The sequence below is a fragment of the Rhinopithecus roxellana genome, chromosome 13, assembly GCF_007565055.1.
Source record: "Rhinopithecus roxellana isolate Shanxi Qingling chromosome 13, ASM756505v1, whole genome shotgun sequence".
NCBI classification, from domain to species: Eukaryota; Metazoa; Chordata; class Mammalia; order Primates; family Cercopithecidae; genus Rhinopithecus; species Rhinopithecus roxellana.
Genome location: NC_044561.1, coordinates 3,695,152 through 3,713,365, shown reverse-complemented (window position 1 = coordinate 3,713,365; position 18,214 = coordinate 3,695,152). Strand labels below are relative to the sequence as shown.

Here is an 18,214-nt window from a genome sequence, read left to right as displayed (position 1 = left end):
GACTCCAGTGAGTACCATGCCAGATTTGGAAACTATTCCCCCAGATCTCACTGGGAGCTTCCAACACATCACAGAGCCACCTCCCTTCCCAGCCCCTGTGGACTGCTGCTGCCTCCAGCCTCCTTCAGATTTCCCACTTTCTTCTTCCCACGGGGACTGCCATGCTTGTGACAAACAAGTCTGAGCACATGCTGCACAGGGTGGGGATATGCACGCACACATCAAACACATCCACTCATGTTAAACACACACACAGCAAACCAAGCAATGATGTACGCCCACCTCTGCGGTGAGAAAAAGGAGGTGAAGTTTAGCTTGATGCCACAGTGGCCTTTCTTTTTCAGATAAAACCCTGATTCTCTCTCCTGGAGCAGACCTAACAAGGGTAGAGATGCCCATTCTCGACTGGCTTTCAGGTCAAAGTGTGCCCACAGCACCTGCAGACTGACCTTCTGATGGGGAGGCCCCATGCTCCACTAGCAGACGCTGCAGGATCAGCAGGAAGTGGCCTCGGATAAGACCACCCACTTGTATATCCTCATTCCTCCTCAGGAAGGTCCTCAGGCTAATCAGTACCTTGTGAGCTGTGTCCACTGGGCTGGAATAGATGAGGTCCTGAGCAGGAGAGAAGAAAGCGAGAGATCAGAGGGTATTGGAGTTGGGGAAAAGTGACAATGCAGACTAGAGGGGCAGGAAAAGAGCCCAGAATTAGAGTGTCACAAAAACTGGGTAATCTGTCACTTAGCACCTATTATGTACCAAACGCTCTTCTAGGTGCACTGACACGTCACAACCATCCCTTAGAACAGGATCATCCTAGGCCAGGCGTGGTGGCTCACGTCTGTAATCCTAGCACTTTGGGAAGCTGAGGCGGGCAGATCACGAGGTCAGGAGATCGAGACCATCCTGGCTAACATGGTGAAACCCCGTCTCTAGTAAAAACACAAAAAATTAGCCAGGCATGGTGGCGGGCACCTGTAATCCCAGCTACTCGGGAGGCTGAGGCAGAATGGCATGAACCCATGAGGCGGAGCTTGCAGTGAGCCAAGATCGCACCACTGCACTCCAGCCTGGGTGACAGAGCAAGAATCCGTCTCAAGAAAAAAAGAAAAAGAAAAAGAATAGGTTCATCCTATTAAATCCATCCCAAACAGGAGAAAACAGAGGCTCAGAGAGATTACATGACTTGCTAAAGGTCATATAAGCCAGTGGCACAGACAGAATTTGAATGCAGATTTCCTAACTCCAAGCCCAAAGCTCTATTTTCCAGGATGCCTCCCTCTTCCAAATGGAAGGATTAGGGTCAAATGGAAGGATTAGGGTTGTTTTTAAGACAGGGAACCTGAGTGTGCCTTAAAGAAGAAAAGAAGGAGAGAGAGATGATGTCACTGGGCAGGGAGAGGATAAATTAGGACAGATTCAATGCACAGTAAGGGAAGTGAGGACCAGGTCAGGCCCCTTCTCTACCAAGGCATCTGGCTATCTCTGCCCCAAGCTATAAAGGCCTTAGGCTTGGAAGATGGGAAAGGACATTGCTTTTTATTTTGCTTTCAGAGTTATTTTAATGAGTATACGTTAAAGACAAAGCCAGTCAGAAGCTGCACCAGAGGCTATCCTACTGATAGCTCCTGGCTCCTACTAGCTCAAAGAAGCCAATTCCTTTGGACAGGCTAATGTGCTGGGCTAGTTAGGTCTGAGGGTTATGAATCCAAGGTCACACGGACTCTCTCTCCAGGGAGGGCAGCTCCTGACACACAGAGAGATATGGCTACAACGCATCTGGCCAGACAAACCCAGGTGTGCTGATCACTGAGCAGAAGGAGGGGATGGGGTCACAGGGATGTCTAAGTTTGGCTCTTAGAAACCTCCACAGTTGCTGGAAAAACAACTATATATCAACAACCACTCAGGGCCTAATAGTGTCAGATATTATGTTGTGTTTATATAGTAGCTGTATATTTGTTTATACATTATTTATACCTCTACAATAACTCTTCCATATAGGTGTCACCCCAATTTTTCAAATGAGAAAACTGGGGCAGGTTGATCAGTTTACATATAAAAAAAGTAATAAAGTTGTAAATTATACTACACTGTGAGTTAATGAAGGGAAGGAATGAGGTCTACTTCATCTTTGTCACCTTGCAGGGACTCAGAAAACATCTCTGGAAAGAAAGGGTCACAGAATGGGAGGGCCAGAGAGAATCTGGATAATTTTTCCAATACCTTTCCTTTACAGAGTATGAGGCTGAAGCCCAGTGGGAAAGGAGGATCATGACCTGCGCAAGGTCACAGAGCCCAGAGTCAAACCAGTTTCCTGGTCTTGCACCTTCACCAACACATCACTGCCCCACTGCCACAGAGCTGGTCCCTCAGAAGTCTGAGTTAATGAATGTTAAAGGTATAAAAGGAAGGGGCTACTCAGCTTTGGGTGGCTATGGTGAATGCTGAAGGAAGAGGAATGTGTAGACCCCACCATATGGATCAGTGGGAAGGCTCTGGGCAAAACCATGACCCAGTCTGTAGTCTCTGCTGTCCAGAACTCTCTGGGATTAGATAGACCAGGGTAACTTGGCCAAGGAGGAAACAAACAGAGTTTCTGTGATGTCATTGTCCCTTCACATCTAAACAAGCTACATGAAAGACCACCCACTGATAAGAGTGGCAATTAACAGCTTTGTTTTCAGCTGTTCATTACCCATATCAAAAACAGAAATTGGTTGTCAACACAAATTTTTAGACTCCTTTTCCTTCCTGTGGCTAGAAGCTGGGGAGAAATGGTAAGAATTATATATATGAACAGACAATAAAGTTGTTCCTTGCTGTTCTTTTTTTTTTTTTTTTTTTTTTGAGATGAAGTCTAGCTCTGTTGCCCAGGCTGGAGTGCAGTGGTTCGATCTTGGCTCATGGCAACCTCCGCCTCCCTGGTTCAAGCGATTATTCTGCCTCAGCCTCCCGAGTGGCTGGGACTACAGGCGCCCAGCACCATGCCCGGCTAATTTTTTGTATTTTTAGTAGAGATGGGCTACTAAATTGTATGTTGTTGACCAGGCTGGTCTCTAACTCCTGACCTTGTGATCCACCCGCCTCAGCCTCCCAAAGTGCTGGGATTACAGGTGTGAGCCACCATGCCCGGTCTCCCTGCTGTTCTTTTTTACCATTGATGTCTCTAGGGTCTAAGTTAGTGAAAAACTTACTCACTTTGGGCTCCAGTCATAGCCATGACCCTTATTAACTATATGACCTTGGGCAATTCAATTAGCTTCTCTGAGATGAACTTTATCTGGTTCAGAGGCAGAGTCAATGATTAGTGAATGACAGCCCACTATGCGAAGCAAACCAAGAGTGTTCCTACATACTATCTCATCTACCCTCATGTTTTCTCCATTTTCTGTGGGAGGAAACTGAAGTTCAGATTAGCCTCTATCTTCCTAATCCTCTATGCAACAACCCGTCTTGAAGGCAGCTCCTTTCTGTTAAGCTCTATGCCAAGTGAAGCACAAGACTCCTCTCTGCCCTGACCTCCACCACCTCCAGAAAGGAGAGGTAATGAGGATGGTACACATTCAAGGACAAGGACTGGGTCACCAGGATAAATGGTGGGGCATCCACTCCAGCTTCCCTGGGATGTAGACTCTAAGTATTTGGTCTCCTGAGATTCAATTTCTGTTTGGTTTGCTTCTTTTAATATTTACATCCCATGAAGTTAGCGGCCTAGCACAGCTTTCAGTTAGTGAGGGACCTCCATTCTAGGAAGACCCGGGCTGAAAAAGGGAATTTGGGAGAGGAGATAATGAGCTCCATTTTAGGCAGAAATGTCAAACAGATGGTAGACTTCATGGGTCTGAGCTCAGGAGAGAGGTCAGGGGTGGTGCAGAGATTTGAGTCATCACTATACAGGCAGGAGGCAAACAAAGCCATGGGTGTGAATGAGACAACCCAGGGAGAATAAATAGACTGAGTAAAAAGAGAGCCTCAGACAGAACAACTGATAGATAGGGAGTCAAAATCTGGGTTTTAATATTTTGATTCCCAACTCTTGTGACCATGGGCAAAACTCTCTAAGCCTATGTTTCATGTATTTAAAAAGAAAAAAATGGCAGGCATAGTCGTTTATGCCTATAATCCCAACACTTTGGGAGGTCATGGTGGGAGGATCACTGGAGGCCAGGAATTTGAGATCAGCTTGGGCAACATGACAAAACACTGTTTCTACAAAAAATATAAAAGTTAGCCAGACACAGTAGCACATGCTATAGTTCCAGCTACTTGGCCTTGAACTCCTGACCTCAGGTGATTCACCCGGCTCGGCCTCCCAAAGTACTAGGATTACAGGCATGAGCTGCAGCACCCAGTCAATTCTCATTACTTGGGAGGCTGAGGCAGGAGGATCACTTGAAACCAGGAGATTGACGCTGCAGTGAGCCATGATCCTGCCACTGCACTCCAGCCTGGGCAACAGAGCAAGAAAAAAAAAAAAAGAAAGAAAGAAAAAAATAAGACATAGTCATGTTATATCTTTTCTAATGTTTAGATATACAAATGCCACTGTGTTACATTTGTCTACAATATTCAGTACAGTAACATGTTCTATAGGATTATAGCCTAGGAGTAACAGGTCATCCCATGTACCTAAATATAGTAGGCTAGACCATTTAGATGTAAGTATACTCCATGATGTTGGCACAACGACAAAATCACCTAATACCGTGTTTCTAAAAATGTATCCCCATCATTAAGTGATGCACGACTGTATTGTCACTACTATTCCTAGACAGACTTAGATCTGTCCCTAGACAGGCTTAGATCATAATTTATAAGTACCTACTATGTGTGAGGAACTGACCCCAAATATTTCATCTGGTGAAGAAAACCTAGTATCTTAGTTCTGTTCCCTGCTACTCTCCTTGGTATCTAATTTGTTGTTCAATGTGCTTTCTTGAGTAGCAGGTAAAAAAGTTGAGTTAAAGCCAGCCACTAGGCAGTTTACCTTATCTAATCTAATTAACCCATCTAACTCCTGATGGGAATTTCAGTAATATACTTCATTAAAAAGTACTGACAGCCTGGGCAACACAGTGAAACCCCATCTCTACTAAAATACAAAAAAAAAAAATTAGCTGGGTGTGGTGGTGTGTGCCTGTAGTCCCAGCTACTCAGGAGGCTGAGGCAGAAGAACTGTGTGAACCCAGGAGGTGGAGGTTGCAGTGAGCCCAGATCATGCCACTGCACTTCACCCTGAGCAACAGGGTGAGACTCTGTCTCCAGAAAAAAAAAGTACTGGGGCATCTGACAATTCTAGGTATGCCTGAGCAAGTAATGCACATATAATATTATCATGTGAGTCATGGCAAAAAAGAGGAGGAGTCCCTCTGCCATCAGAAATCTCCATCTACATGCCTCATGGGCTTCCTTTAACATTAAACGTTGTGTCAGCAGAATCTGCTTGAGAGATGACAGGGAGGTGAGAGGGGATAGTGACTAAGATCTGCATTTTATAGTGTCATCCCCTGGGGGGAAGAGAGGCACACATGTCTCAGTTGGTAGACTTCCATTAGACTTAGGAAAGAGTATGAATTTATAGAAACCAGGCACCTACAAGTAGAAAAGACCCCCCGCCCAACTCACATGCAGACAGTGATAAGTCCAGAGGTGGGCTGAAGCAGATGTGGGTGCCTCCTGATGTCACTAAACTGGCTCTCAGAGAGAGAAGGCCCACCATTTCTGAATGTAGAAATGAATGAGTGGTTGCCTACCAGCAAGATGAGCAGGATGCTGGGGATGCTTCTGAGCAACTGGAACAGGACTGCTAAGCTGGTAGGAAGGGCGGGCTGCCCAGCAGAGGTAACATCATCCAGTTCCTCACAGCTGCTATCTTCCCAGGAGAACCAAAGTTCCAGGACATGGTGCCCATACCTACTCATGAGCTCTGGATACAACAGAAAGAACCTGAGCAGGAGCGGATGGTGGGTATAGACTAGCTGCAGGTCTGGGATGCCTTCTAGGAATTTTCTGACTGCACTGACCATAGTCTAGAGGCAAAACAAAGAAAGGAGGTAAATACACCTTGCAGAGGACCCAAGAGACCCCAACATGGCCAAGAGATGACTAGGAAAAATGTACTGGCATCTCAGTATTCCAGGACACCTTGGCTAGCTCATCCCAAGGCACTCTAGTGAGCAAATACCACTGTACTTACCTTATAACAGAAGTTCTCAACTAGGGGTCATTTTGCTCCCATGGGACATTTGGTAAAGTCTGGAGACATTTTTTTTTTTTTTTTTTTTTTTTTTTTTTTTTTTTTTTGAGACGGAGTCTTGCTCTGTCGCCCAGGCTGGAGTGCAGTGGCCAGATCTCGGCTCACTGCAAGCTCCGCCTCCCGGGTTTACGCCATTCTCCTGCCTCAGCCTCCCGAATAGCTGGGACTACAGGCGCCTGCCACCTCGCCCGGCTAGTTTTTTGTATTTTTTAGTAGAGACGGGGTTTCACCGTGTTAGCCAGGATGGTCTCGATCTCCTGACCTCGTGATCCGCCCGTCTCGGCCTCCCAAAGTGCTGGGATCAGGCTTGAGCCACCGCGCCCGGCCAAGTCTGGAGACATTTTTTACTACCTTGATTGGGGGAATGCTATTGGGATCTAGTGGGGAGACGGTGGGGATGCTGCTAAATATCCTACAATGCCAGGAAAGCCTATCCCAAAAGAATGATCTGTGCAAAATGTTAATAGTGCTGAGGTCAAGAAACCCAGCTTGATGATGGTGCCACAGTGGGTTGTAATTGTCAGTGTGCATGTCTACCTCCCACACTAGACTGAAAGCTGCTTGAGGGTAGGACTGTGACAGATTAATCTGTGCACTTAGTATACGGCCTGGCACAGAAGGGGTGAAGGGGAGATATGTTGAATAATTTTTTTTTTTTTTTTTGAGACAGAGTTTCGCTCTTGTTGCCCATGCTGGAGTGCAATGGCATGATCTCGGCTCACTGCAATCTCTGCCTCCCGGGTTCAAGTGATTCTCCTGCCTCAGCCTCCTGAGTAGCTGGGATTACAGGCATGTGCCACCATGCCCAGCTAATTTTGTATTTTTAGTAGAGATGGAGTTTCTCCATGTTGGTCAGGCTCGTTTCGAACCCTGACCTCAGGTGATCCACCCGCCTTGGCCTCCTAAAGTGCCGGGATTACAGGTGTGAGCCACCATGCCCTGCCTTGTTGAATAATTTCTTACTTCTCACAAACCTGCCTCTTCCCATTGCACATATAACAATGTTCAAATTTCTTAGTATGAGGCTGGGCATGGGGGCTCATGCCTGTAATCCCAGCACTTTGGGAGGCCGAGGTGGGCAGATCACCTGAAGTCGGGAGCTTGAGACCAGCCTGGCCAACATGGAGAAACCCCGTCTCTACTAAAAATACAAAATTAGCAGGGCATATTGGCACATGCCTGTAATCCCAGCTACTTGGGAGGCTGAGGCAGGAGAATCGCTTGAACCCGGGAGGCGGAGGTTGCGGTGAGTCAAGATTGCGCCATTGCACTCCAGCCTGGGCAACAAGAGTGAAACTCTTTCTCAAAAAAAAAAAAAAAAAAAAAAATTCCTTAGTATGCTATTATATGAGTTTTACAGTTTTGGCTCATTTAGGTCTTTCATTCATTGTGAGTTCATTTTTGTGTACAGTATGAGTTAAGAGTCCAACTTCATTCTTTTGCATATATGTGTCTAGTTGTTCCTGGAAATTTTCTGAAAAGACACATCTTCCCCCATTGAATTATCTTGGCATCCTCATCAAAAATTGACCATAAATATATGGGTTTATTTCTGGACTCTCAATTCTATTCCATTGATCTATATGTCTACCCCTATGTCAGTACCACACTATCCTGATTACTATAGTTTTTTGGCAAGTTCCAAAATAAAAAAGGTATGAGTCTTCCAACTTTGTTCTTCTTTTTCAAGATTGTTTTGATTATTTTGCATTTCCATATGAATTTTAGGTTCAGCTTGTTCATTTTTGCAAAAAAGTACAGCTGGGATTTTGATACAGATTGCATTAAATCTATTGATCAATTTGGAGAGCACTGCCATCTTAACACTATTAAGTCTTCCAATTCATGAATGCAGTCTGTTAATTTAGATTTTTAATGAAAAAAAAAACTACAGAAAAACAGTAATGTTTTGAAATTTTCACTATATAAGTTTATATGATTTGGATTTGTGTCCCTGCCCAAATCTCATGTCCAAATTATAATCCTCAATGTTGGAGGAAGAGCCTGGTGGGAGGTGACTGGATCATAGGGGTGGACTTCCCCCTTGCTGCTCTTATAATACTGAGTGAATTCTCATGAGATCTGGTTGTTTTAAAGTTTGTAGCACCTCCCCCTTCACTCTCTTCCTCCTTCTCCAGCCATATAACATGTGGCGGCTTCCCCTTTGCCTTCTGCCATGATTAAGATTCCTGAGACCTCCTCAGCCATGCTTCCTGTACAGCCTGTGAAACTGTGAGTCACATAAATCTCTTTTCTTTATAAATTACTCGTCTCTAGTAGTTCTTTATAACAATGCGAGAACTAATACAAAGTCCTTATACTTTGTTAAGTTATATTCCCAAGTATTTAATGTCTTGATGCTATTGTAAATGGAATTGTTCCCTTAATTTCATTTTCTTTCTTTTTTTTTTTTTTTTTTTTTGGAGACAGAGTCTCACTATGTCACCCATGCTGGAATGCAGTGCCACAATTTCAGCTCACAGCTGACTGCAACCTCTGCCTCCCGGGTTCAAGCAATTCTCCTGCCTCAGCCTCCCAAGTAGCTGGGACTACAGGCACATGCTGCCATGCCCGGCTAATTTTTTGTATTTTAGTAGAGACAGGGTTTCACCACGTTGCCCAGGCTGGTCTCAAACTCCTAAGCTCAATCAATCCGCCTGCCTCGGCCTCTCAAAGTGCTAGGATTACAGGCATGAGCAACTGCGCCCGGCCTAATTTCATTTTCAAGCATTTTAATAAAGACTTAAGTCTACCTTTTCAGCTCCTCTCTATTCTACCTCCCATATGACTTAGCTAAGGCACATTAAGCTAGGCTTCCTTCCTTGAATGGATAGATTGGGCATCTTCCCACTTCTGTACATTAAATCATACTCTGCTCTCAGCTTCAAGGTTCTCCCTTCACCTCCTCCATCTCCTCCAAAAAGCCTCTCCTGATGCTATATAATCAGACACAATCTTTCCCCTTGTGCTTTGCTGCTTCTTGGCCAGTCCTCCAGCTCCAGGAGAGCATCATTACTGTAGCTGCCTGCCCCACAGGAGATCTTTTTGTCTCTCCTGACAAACTTGTGTTCTCTGAGGGCAAGGAACTTGTTTGATTCATTTCAGACCTGACAGGGCCCCACATGCTACCTAGCTCATGTTAAGTGGTCAATCCATACTGGTTGAGCTGCTGAAATGTTGAGAAGCAAATAAAAAATCATGGGCATAGAGTTGTGTTCAACAGCTTAGGAAATGCTGATCAAACTGGAATGAAGATGCTGAAAAGGAAGAGCTTCTAGGCATAAGTAGGGCCTGACACTCTGAAATATCCATCCCCACAGAATCACCCACACTCCGGCTACTGGGGATCCTCAGACACATACCTCAACACACATCAGTGTGTATCTCCTCCACTGCTTCCACAAAGGCTCAAAGACCATGAGAATCAGAAAAGATCTCAGAGATAACTCTGCCCAAGGCCCAGAAAGGGAAGGAGACCTCTCCAGGAAGGCCCAGAACATTAGCAACAGAACCAGAATGTGAACCCAAGAGTCCTGCCTTTCTGCACAATGCAGGTATACAAGGTTACCCTGCTTCTACACAAAGGGCATTCACAGGTAAATAGCACCAAGGAAGCCTTCTCATAGAAGATACCACATAGAGAAGGTAACATCAGAGACAGAAGCAAAGGAAAGGCCTGAGACCTAGCAGGCAAATTTTGTGGGGAAGACATGCACAAGCCTCCTGAAGGTGTCCCACCCCACCTAGGCAGTCCCATTGCTCACCAAGGACCTCAGTGACCATGGAGGGTGCTCCTCTACCCACACCTCTTTAGCTCTACCACCTGCCCAGAACAAAGAGCTTCCCTGCCTCCAGTAGCTTGATGGTCCCTGTCTGGCCTTCTAAACTCTCTTTCACCTCCCTCCTAACCTTTCTTTTCACTCTAATCAGAACAACTTCCTGATGAACTAGGGCAACATGAATCTACATGAGTAATTCTCAAAAATAATACTGGAGAGAGGAGCAGCGGCTCACACCTATAATCCTAGCACTTTGGGAGGCTAAGGCAGGGGGATTGCCTGAGTCCAGGAGTTTGAGACCAGCCCGTCTCTACAGAAAAAAAAAAAAATTAACCAGGCATGGTGGTGCATGCCTGTGGTACCAGCTACTCAGGAAGCTGAGGTGAGAGTATTGCTTGAGCTCAGGAGGTCAAGGCTTCAGGGAGTTGTGATCACACCACTGCACTCCAGTCTGGGTGACAAAGTAAGACCCTGTCTCGAAAAATAATAATAATATTGAGTAAAATGAATAAATAAATAAAAAGAAAGAAAACATCCATACAGTAGAATTCCAATTAAAAAATACAGAGGGAATTGTAAGCCAGGCATGGTGGCTCACGCCTGTAATCCCAGCACTTTGGGAGGCCGAGGCAAGTGGATCACGAGGTCAGGAGTTCGAGACCAGCCTGGCCAACATGGTGAACCCGTCTCAACTAAAAACACAAAAATTAGCCAGGTATGGTGGCAGGCACCTATAATCCCAGCTACCTGGGGGGGCTGAGGCAGGATAATTGCTTGAATCTGAGGCAGAGGTTGCAGTAAGCCGAGATTGCACCACTGCACTCCAGCTTGGGCAACAGGGCAAAACTCTCTAAAAAACAAATGTGTGTGTGTGTGTGTGTGTGTATATATATATAAAAGAAATTGTATCAGAAAAATCACTGTTTTGTAATCTTCATTCAGCCCGCAATCATCAATGGATGCTAAACCTAGGAGAAAGTTTGATGAGGAGCAGAATATATACATAGCCTCAAAGTATCTTCCTACTAGATACTTAATTAGTTACAAGGAGATAAATGGTAACTTAATTTTTTTTTTTTGTAGAGAAAGGCTCTCCCTTTGTTGCCCATGCTGGTCTCGAACACCTGGCCTCAAGCAATCCTCTCACCTTGGCCTCCCAAAGTGCTGGGATTACAGGCATGAATCACTGCATGTGGCCAAAAAATAGTAACTTTATACTGAAGAAATCTAACACATCAAGTAATCACCAAAAACATTACCAATAATGGGAAAAACCATCATCATATGCCTCCTGAAGACACAACATTACTTGTGTGGTATTCTTGTCCAAAATGTACAACCTAAACCTAATTATGAAGACACATCAGAAAAATCCAAAGTGAGGAACGGTCTACAAAATAACTGTTCTGTAATTTTAAAACATGTCAATGTCATGAAGTCGTAAAACAAAAAAGCTAAGAAGCTGTTCAAAGACCGAAAAAAAAAAAAAAAAACTAAAGTGGGACACATGACAACCTAATGTAATGTATAAATCTATATTGAATCTTGGACTAGAAAATGAATAGCTATAAAGAACATTTCAGGCCAGGCGCGGTGGCTCACGCCTGTAATCCCAGCACTTTGGGAGGCCAAGGCGGGTGGATCACCTGAGATCAGGAGTTCAAGACTAGCCTGGTCAACATGGTGAAACCCCATATCTACTAAAAATATAAAAAATTAGCTGGGCGTGGTGGCAGGCACCTGTAATCCCAGCTACTCAGGAGGCTGAGGCAGGAGAATCACTTGAACCTGAGAGGTGGAGGTTGCAGTGAGCTGAGATCACACCACTGCACTCTAGCCTGGTGACAGAATAAGACTCTGTCTCATAAAAAAAAAAAAAAAAAATTGGGCCGGGCGCGGTGGCTCAAGCCTGTAATCCCAGCACTTTGGGAGGCCGAGACGGGCGGATCACGAGGTCAGGAGATCGAGATCATCCTGGCTAACACGGTGAAACCCCGTCTCTACTAAAAAATACAAAAAACTAGCTGGGCGAGGTGGCGGGCGCCTGTAGTCCCAGCTACTCAGGAGGCTGAGGCAGGAGAATGGCGTAAACCCGGGAGGCGGAGCTTGCAGTGAGCTGAGATCCGGCCACTGCACTCCAGCCTGGGCGACAGAGCAAGACTCCGTCTCAAAAAAAAAAAAAATTGAACATTTTGGTATAAATAGTGAAATTTGACTACTGACTACTATGGATTACATAGTATTATATACAATATTAAATTTCTTGATTTTGATCACTGTACTCTGATTATGTAAAAGAGAAAGTCCTAATTCTTAGGAAATACACATTGAAGGATTTATGAATAAAATGACTATCTGAAAATTATTTTCAAGTGGTTCAGAAAAAAAGAATATGGGGTGGGGATGGGAAAAGAGAATGCAAATGAGATAAAAATAAACATTGGTGAATCTGGCTAACTGATGTCTTTGAACTATTCTTGTAATTTTTTGTAAGGTGAAATGATATCAAAATAAAATTGTCTAGAAAAATCAAGCTGTGATTGTATGTTGCCCTTTATATATTTACATTAAATTTTATCTTATTTTTTGAGACAAGGTTCTACTCTTGTCACCCAGGCTGGAGTGCGGTGGCATGAACATGGCTCACTGCAGCCTCGACCTCTTGGGCTCAAGTAATCCTCCCGCCTCAGCCTTCCCACTAGCTGGGACCACAGGTGCGCACCACCATGCCTGGCCAATTTTTAAAAATTTTCTGGCCGGGCACGGTGGCTCATACCTGTAATCCCAGCACTTTGAAAGGCTAAGGCGCGTGGATCGCCTGAGGTCAGGAGTTCGAGACCAGCCTGACCAACATGGTGAAAACCCGTCTCTACTAAAAATACAACAATTAGCTGGGCATAGTGGCACATGCCTGTAATCCCACTGTAATCCCAGCTACTCAGAAGGCTGAGGCAGGAGAATTGCTTGAACCCGGAGGCGGAGGTTGCAGTGAGCCAAGATGGTGCCACTGAACTCCAGCCTGGGCAACAAGACAAGACTCTTGGTTGTTCAATTGTTAGAGAACTTTTCGTTTAGAAGCAAAGGCTTCTCAGGTCATGAAAATTATTAGTATTCTGAAAAAAAAAATCAAGACTGAAGTTCAAGTAACTTTCTGTAGGTCACACAGTTAACTGAGGGGGAGACAGGACTCCAGCTCAGACCTGACTGACTCCTAAGGCTCATTCCTTAGTACCACCTCTGGTTGGTACAGGAGCAAAGAGCTCTGAGGTATTGGTATCTCCTTCTGGTAACAGTTTATCAAAGAAAGTGGATTGCTGGGACTCAGATCATTGTTAGTCAGGCTATTGGATCACTTTCATGGTGGTTGTGTGTGGACAAGTTTTCTCTCTCCAGATTCTTTATAAACTCCTGGGATCAAGGACCATGTCTGATTCATCACTGAACCTCTCACCTATGTCATAGAATACGGCTTCTGTTCCTTAGTGTGGACCCTTCAGCCTAAAGCTAAAGATACTGTTCCTTCATTGACTATTAATTTTGCCTCTTTCTGATTACTGTTGAGGCAAATGTGATGCGAGTAGACCTGGTTTAATTTGAATGGAAACAGAAAGGCATAGTGGAAGTGAATGGGTTTTCAAGTAAGACACACCTGGGCACACAATGTCCTGTTGTCTTTCTCTTTGTGATAGTAGCAGCTACTGGTGATCACTGCCTAGATCCACTAATTAATTAGGGATTACAAAACAATAATATTCTAGTTCTGTCATTCTCTGTTTATTAACTTAAATACTTGCATAAAAGGAAACTCCCAGCTGGGCACGGTGGCTCACGCCTGTAATCCCAGCACTTTGGGAGGCCGAGGCTGGCGGATCACGAGGTCAGGAGATCAAGACCATCCTGGGTAACACGATAAAACCCCGTCTCTATTGAAAATACAAAAAATTAGCCAGGCATGGTGGCAGGCGCATGTAGTCCCAGCTACTCGGGAGACTGAGGCAGGAGAATGGCGTAAACCCAGGAGGCGGAGCTTGTGGTGAGCAGAGATCGCACCACTGCACTTCAGTCTGGGCGACAGAGCGAGACTCTGTCTCAAAAAAAAAAAAAAACAGAAGGGGAAACGTCCCCTCATTAACTATTCAGTTACTCTGAAGGGTTAGATTACATAGGAAACATAGGTGAAATGCTTGATTCTTTTCCTTTGGTTACCAGTTTTCAAAAACACGAGTTTGTTGCATAGCATCCTCCAAAGGTGACTAAAGAGTTTTTTTTTTTTTTCAATTTTTAGTATTTTTGTCGAGACAAGGTCTTACTATGTTGCCCAGGCTGGTCTTGAACCCTCTGGCTGAGGCAGGAGAATCGCTTGAACCCAGAAGGTGGAGGTTGCAGTGAGCCGATATCACACCACTGCACTCTGGACCTCAGGTGATCCACCCACCTCAGCCTCCCAAAGTGCTGGGATTATAAGCATGAGCCACCGTGCCCAGCCTCAGTCCTGATTTTCTTATCTGTAGAATGCAAATAATAATCTCTTCCTCCCAGGACTGCTGAAAGAATTAGGTAAATTATACAGGCTTTATATGAGTCTGCATCCTACTCCTCTCCACTCTCTAACACCTCCACTTTGTCTCTCTCTACCACGTGCTTGTCTATACACTATCATCATCATGGTCTCTCAGGGAACACTAATGTAAAGAGGTACAGGAGGAGGAGGAGCCCAGGCATTGTGGTCCATACCTCACGTAGTGTATTGTCTTTGTCCTGGCAGATTGCAAGCAGATAGATGGAGGCTTTGAAGATCACCAGTGGGGGGCGCTCGCCCTGGTCCTGCAGAGACAGGAGGAAGCTTTGCACAGCATCAAATAATTCTGCCTCTGAGACAAACCTGTCAACCAAGAAAAGCCTGAGTGAGAAAGGCAGAGCTGGCAGGCCAGTAGGCTCTTCTATCCTGCCTGGCCACATCCTTCCTCAGCTCACTGTCCTGCCCCAGCACACCCACAGCCTAATGACATCTTACACAAACAGTGTGCTATACATACTTACAAAGCATTGCCATATATATACATCACATTTTTCTATGCCTTGTGCAAGACTCAAGGCATAGAACAATGCCTTGTTAGGGGCCAAATACTCCTCATTCACACTTGGGAAATGAGCTATCTGCCAGCTGGACCAGCACTGTTAAAGAAAAGGGTGCTACTGCTGGGGTTCAGAAGGCCCTGCTTTGGCAGCTGCTCCACCCCTCTCTTCTTATATTTATCATTAAACAGTGGTGTATTTAACAGATATAACACCAAAAGCATAAATGACAAAAGAAAAAACAGATAAATTAGAGGTCATCAAAATTAAAAACATTTGTGCTTCAAAAGATACCGCTAAGAAAGTGAAAAGGGCCAGGTGTGATGGTTCATGCCTAGAGTCCCAGCACTCTGGGAGGCTGAGGTGGGAGAACTGCTTGAGGCCAGAAGTTCGACACCAGCCTAGGCAACGTAGTCAGACCTCATCTCTACCAAAAAAAAAAAAAAATTTAGCCATTTGTGGAGACGCATTCCTATAGTGCCAGCTACTTGGGGGGCTGAGATGGGAGGATCGCTAGAGCCCAGGAGGTTGAGGCTGCAGTGAGCCATGATTGTGCTACTGCATTTCAGCGTTGGTGAGACAGCAAGATACGAAAGGAAAGGAAGAGGAATGGGAAAGGAGAAGGTAAGGAAAAAGGGAGGGTAGAGTAGAGGAGGGGAGGGAAGAGGAAGGAAGGTGAAGGGAGAGGAGAGGAGGAGAGGGAAAAGGAGAAAGGACAGGACAGGACAGAAATGGAAAGGAAGAAAGAAAAGAAAGTGAAAAGACAGCAAACAGGAGGCCAGGTGTGGTGGCTCATGCCTATAATGGTAGCATTTCGGGAGGCCAAGGTGAGAGGATTGAGAATATACCCAAAAAGAATTAAAAACACTACTCAAACAAATACATGTACACACATGTTTACAACAGCACTCTTCACAACAGCCAAAAGGTGGAAAGAGCCCAAATGTCCATCAATAAGTGAATAAAAGCAAATTATGTGTATACATACAAAGGTATATTATTCAGCCATAAAAGGAATGAAGTACTGATACACGATACAAACATTATGCTCACTGGATGGACTTCTAAAATGTTATGCTAAGTGGAAGAAGCCAGACACAAAAAGTCACACTTTGTATGATTCCATCTATATTAAATATTCAGAATAGGTAAATCCAAAGAGTCAGAACAGATTGTTGGTTGCCAGGAGCTGGGGAGGGAGGAGGAATGGAAGTGACAGCTTTGCAATGATGGAAATGTTCTAGAACTAGATGAAGGTGGTGGTTGCACATTTTAATTAAAAAATTAGTGAACACTGAATTGTTCACTTTAAAATGGTCAAGCTTATGTTGTGTAAATTTTACCTCAATAATTTTTTTTTTTTTAAGACTGAGTCTCACTCTGTCGCCCAGGCTGGAGTGCAATAGCGAAATATCAGCTCACTGCAACCTCTGCCTCCTGGGTTCAAGTGATTCTCCTGCTTCAGCCTCCTGAATAGTTGGGATTACAGGTGCTCGCCACCACGTCCGGCTAATTTTGTATTTTTAGTAGAGACAGGGTTTCACCATGGTGGTCAGGTTGGTCTTGAACTCCTTGAACTCAGGTGATCCACCTACCTCGGCCTCCCAAAGTGCTGGGATTACAGGTGTAAGCCACCACACCTAGCCAATAAATTATTATTATTAATTTATTAACTTATTTATTTTTTGAGACAGAGTATCACTCCGTTGCCCATGCTGGAGTGCAATGGTGCAATCTTGGCTCACTGCAACTTCCTCCTCCTGGATTCAAACAATTCTCCTGCCTCAGCCTCCCAAGTAGCTGGGATTATAGGCACCCACCACCATGCCCTTTTAATAGAGACGGGGTTTCACCTTGTTGGTCAGGCTGGTCTCAAACTCCTCACCTCAGGTGATCCACCTGCCTTGGCCTCCCAAAGTGCTGGGATTACAGGTGTGAGCCACCGCGCCCAGCCCAATAAATTATTTCTTAAAGTTTAAGAAAGAACAGTCCTTTTATTTTTATATCCTTTTTGAGATGGAGTCTCACTCTGTCACCCAGGCTGGAGTGCAGTGGCACGATCTTGGCTCACTGCAACCTCCGCCTCCTGGGTTCAAGCAATTCTCCTGTCTCAGCCTCTGGAGTAGCTGGGATTGTAGGTGTGGACCAACACGACCAGCTAATTTTTGTATGTTTTGTGGAGACAGGGTTTCGCCGTGTTGGCCAGGCTGGTCTCGAACTCCTGACCTCAAGTGATTGGCCCACCTTGGCCTCCCAAAGCATTGGGATTACAGGCATGAGCCACCATGCCCAGCCATGATTTTTAAAATGTAATAAATTGGATAGTAATGATTAAAACCAAAGTAAACTGAAGTTTTTTTCTGTGCACAAACACCACCCTCAAGGATAGCAAGGAATACTCATTGGCTTTCTAGGCCTCTGTCTCTCAGCACAGTGTCTACCCACCTGTTCTAAGCCCCTTCCAAGATATGAGCCTCTCAGGGACACAACCCATTTCTTACTTATCCCTGTGTCCCCAGTGCCCAGCATCAGGCTTGGAGGGATGCCTCTGTGAATACTGAACTGAACTGCTGATGAAGGTCCTAAGACCCACCACCAGCCACCACTTTTGTGTACTGACCTGTCCTCATGGATGTAGGCCAAGTAAAAGAGGAGCAGGATGCAGTACTGTCTCTGGCGAGCAGCTCCCTCCATGTACTGGCGATCCGACAGGAAGGCAAGGCTTTCAGGGCTGCTGCTGCTTATCTGGGGCAGCCCGTGCTGTAGGAGCTCAGACACTGCAGAGAGTTCTAGGGCGGGAACAAGTAGAGAAAAGCCACACAGAGAACATAGGAGAACAGGTAATCAGCACATTAGTACCTACTACATGCAGAGTACTGCACAGGGCAGCAAGGGTAAATGCAGTATAGAAGGAAATAAGGAAATCAGAGGCTCCTCTTCCTTTGAGCAAGGTTCAGCCTACCAGGAAAGACTAAAGTTAACAAGAGGAAGGACATGGATATGTCTCAAAAATTAACATTCATTCTTTTTTATTGCCTTTTTTCTTTTGACAGAGTCTCGCTCTGTTGCCCATGCTGGAGTGCAATGGCGCAATCTCGGC

The 18,214-nt window shown here is 45.0% G+C and overlaps 1 protein-coding gene across 1 annotated transcript in view; it reads right to left on the bottom strand.

Moving 5' to 3' along the window:
• MEI1 (meiotic double-stranded break formation protein 1) overlaps positions 1-18,214 on the bottom strand; it is a 105,103-nt gene that overhangs the window by 21,994 nt on the left and 64,895 nt on the right. Inside the window, exons 18-21 of the mRNA XM_010374967.2 lie at positions 17,735-17,903; positions 14,773-14,920; positions 5,757-6,032; positions 450-615 (exon numbers count right to left, since the gene is read on the bottom strand). Coding sequence (XP_010373269.2) covers positions 450-615; positions 5,757-6,032; positions 14,773-14,920; positions 17,735-17,903 — 759 coding nt within the window. The remainder of the gene's footprint in view (positions 1-449; positions 616-5,756; positions 6,033-14,772; positions 14,921-17,734; positions 17,904-18,214) is intronic.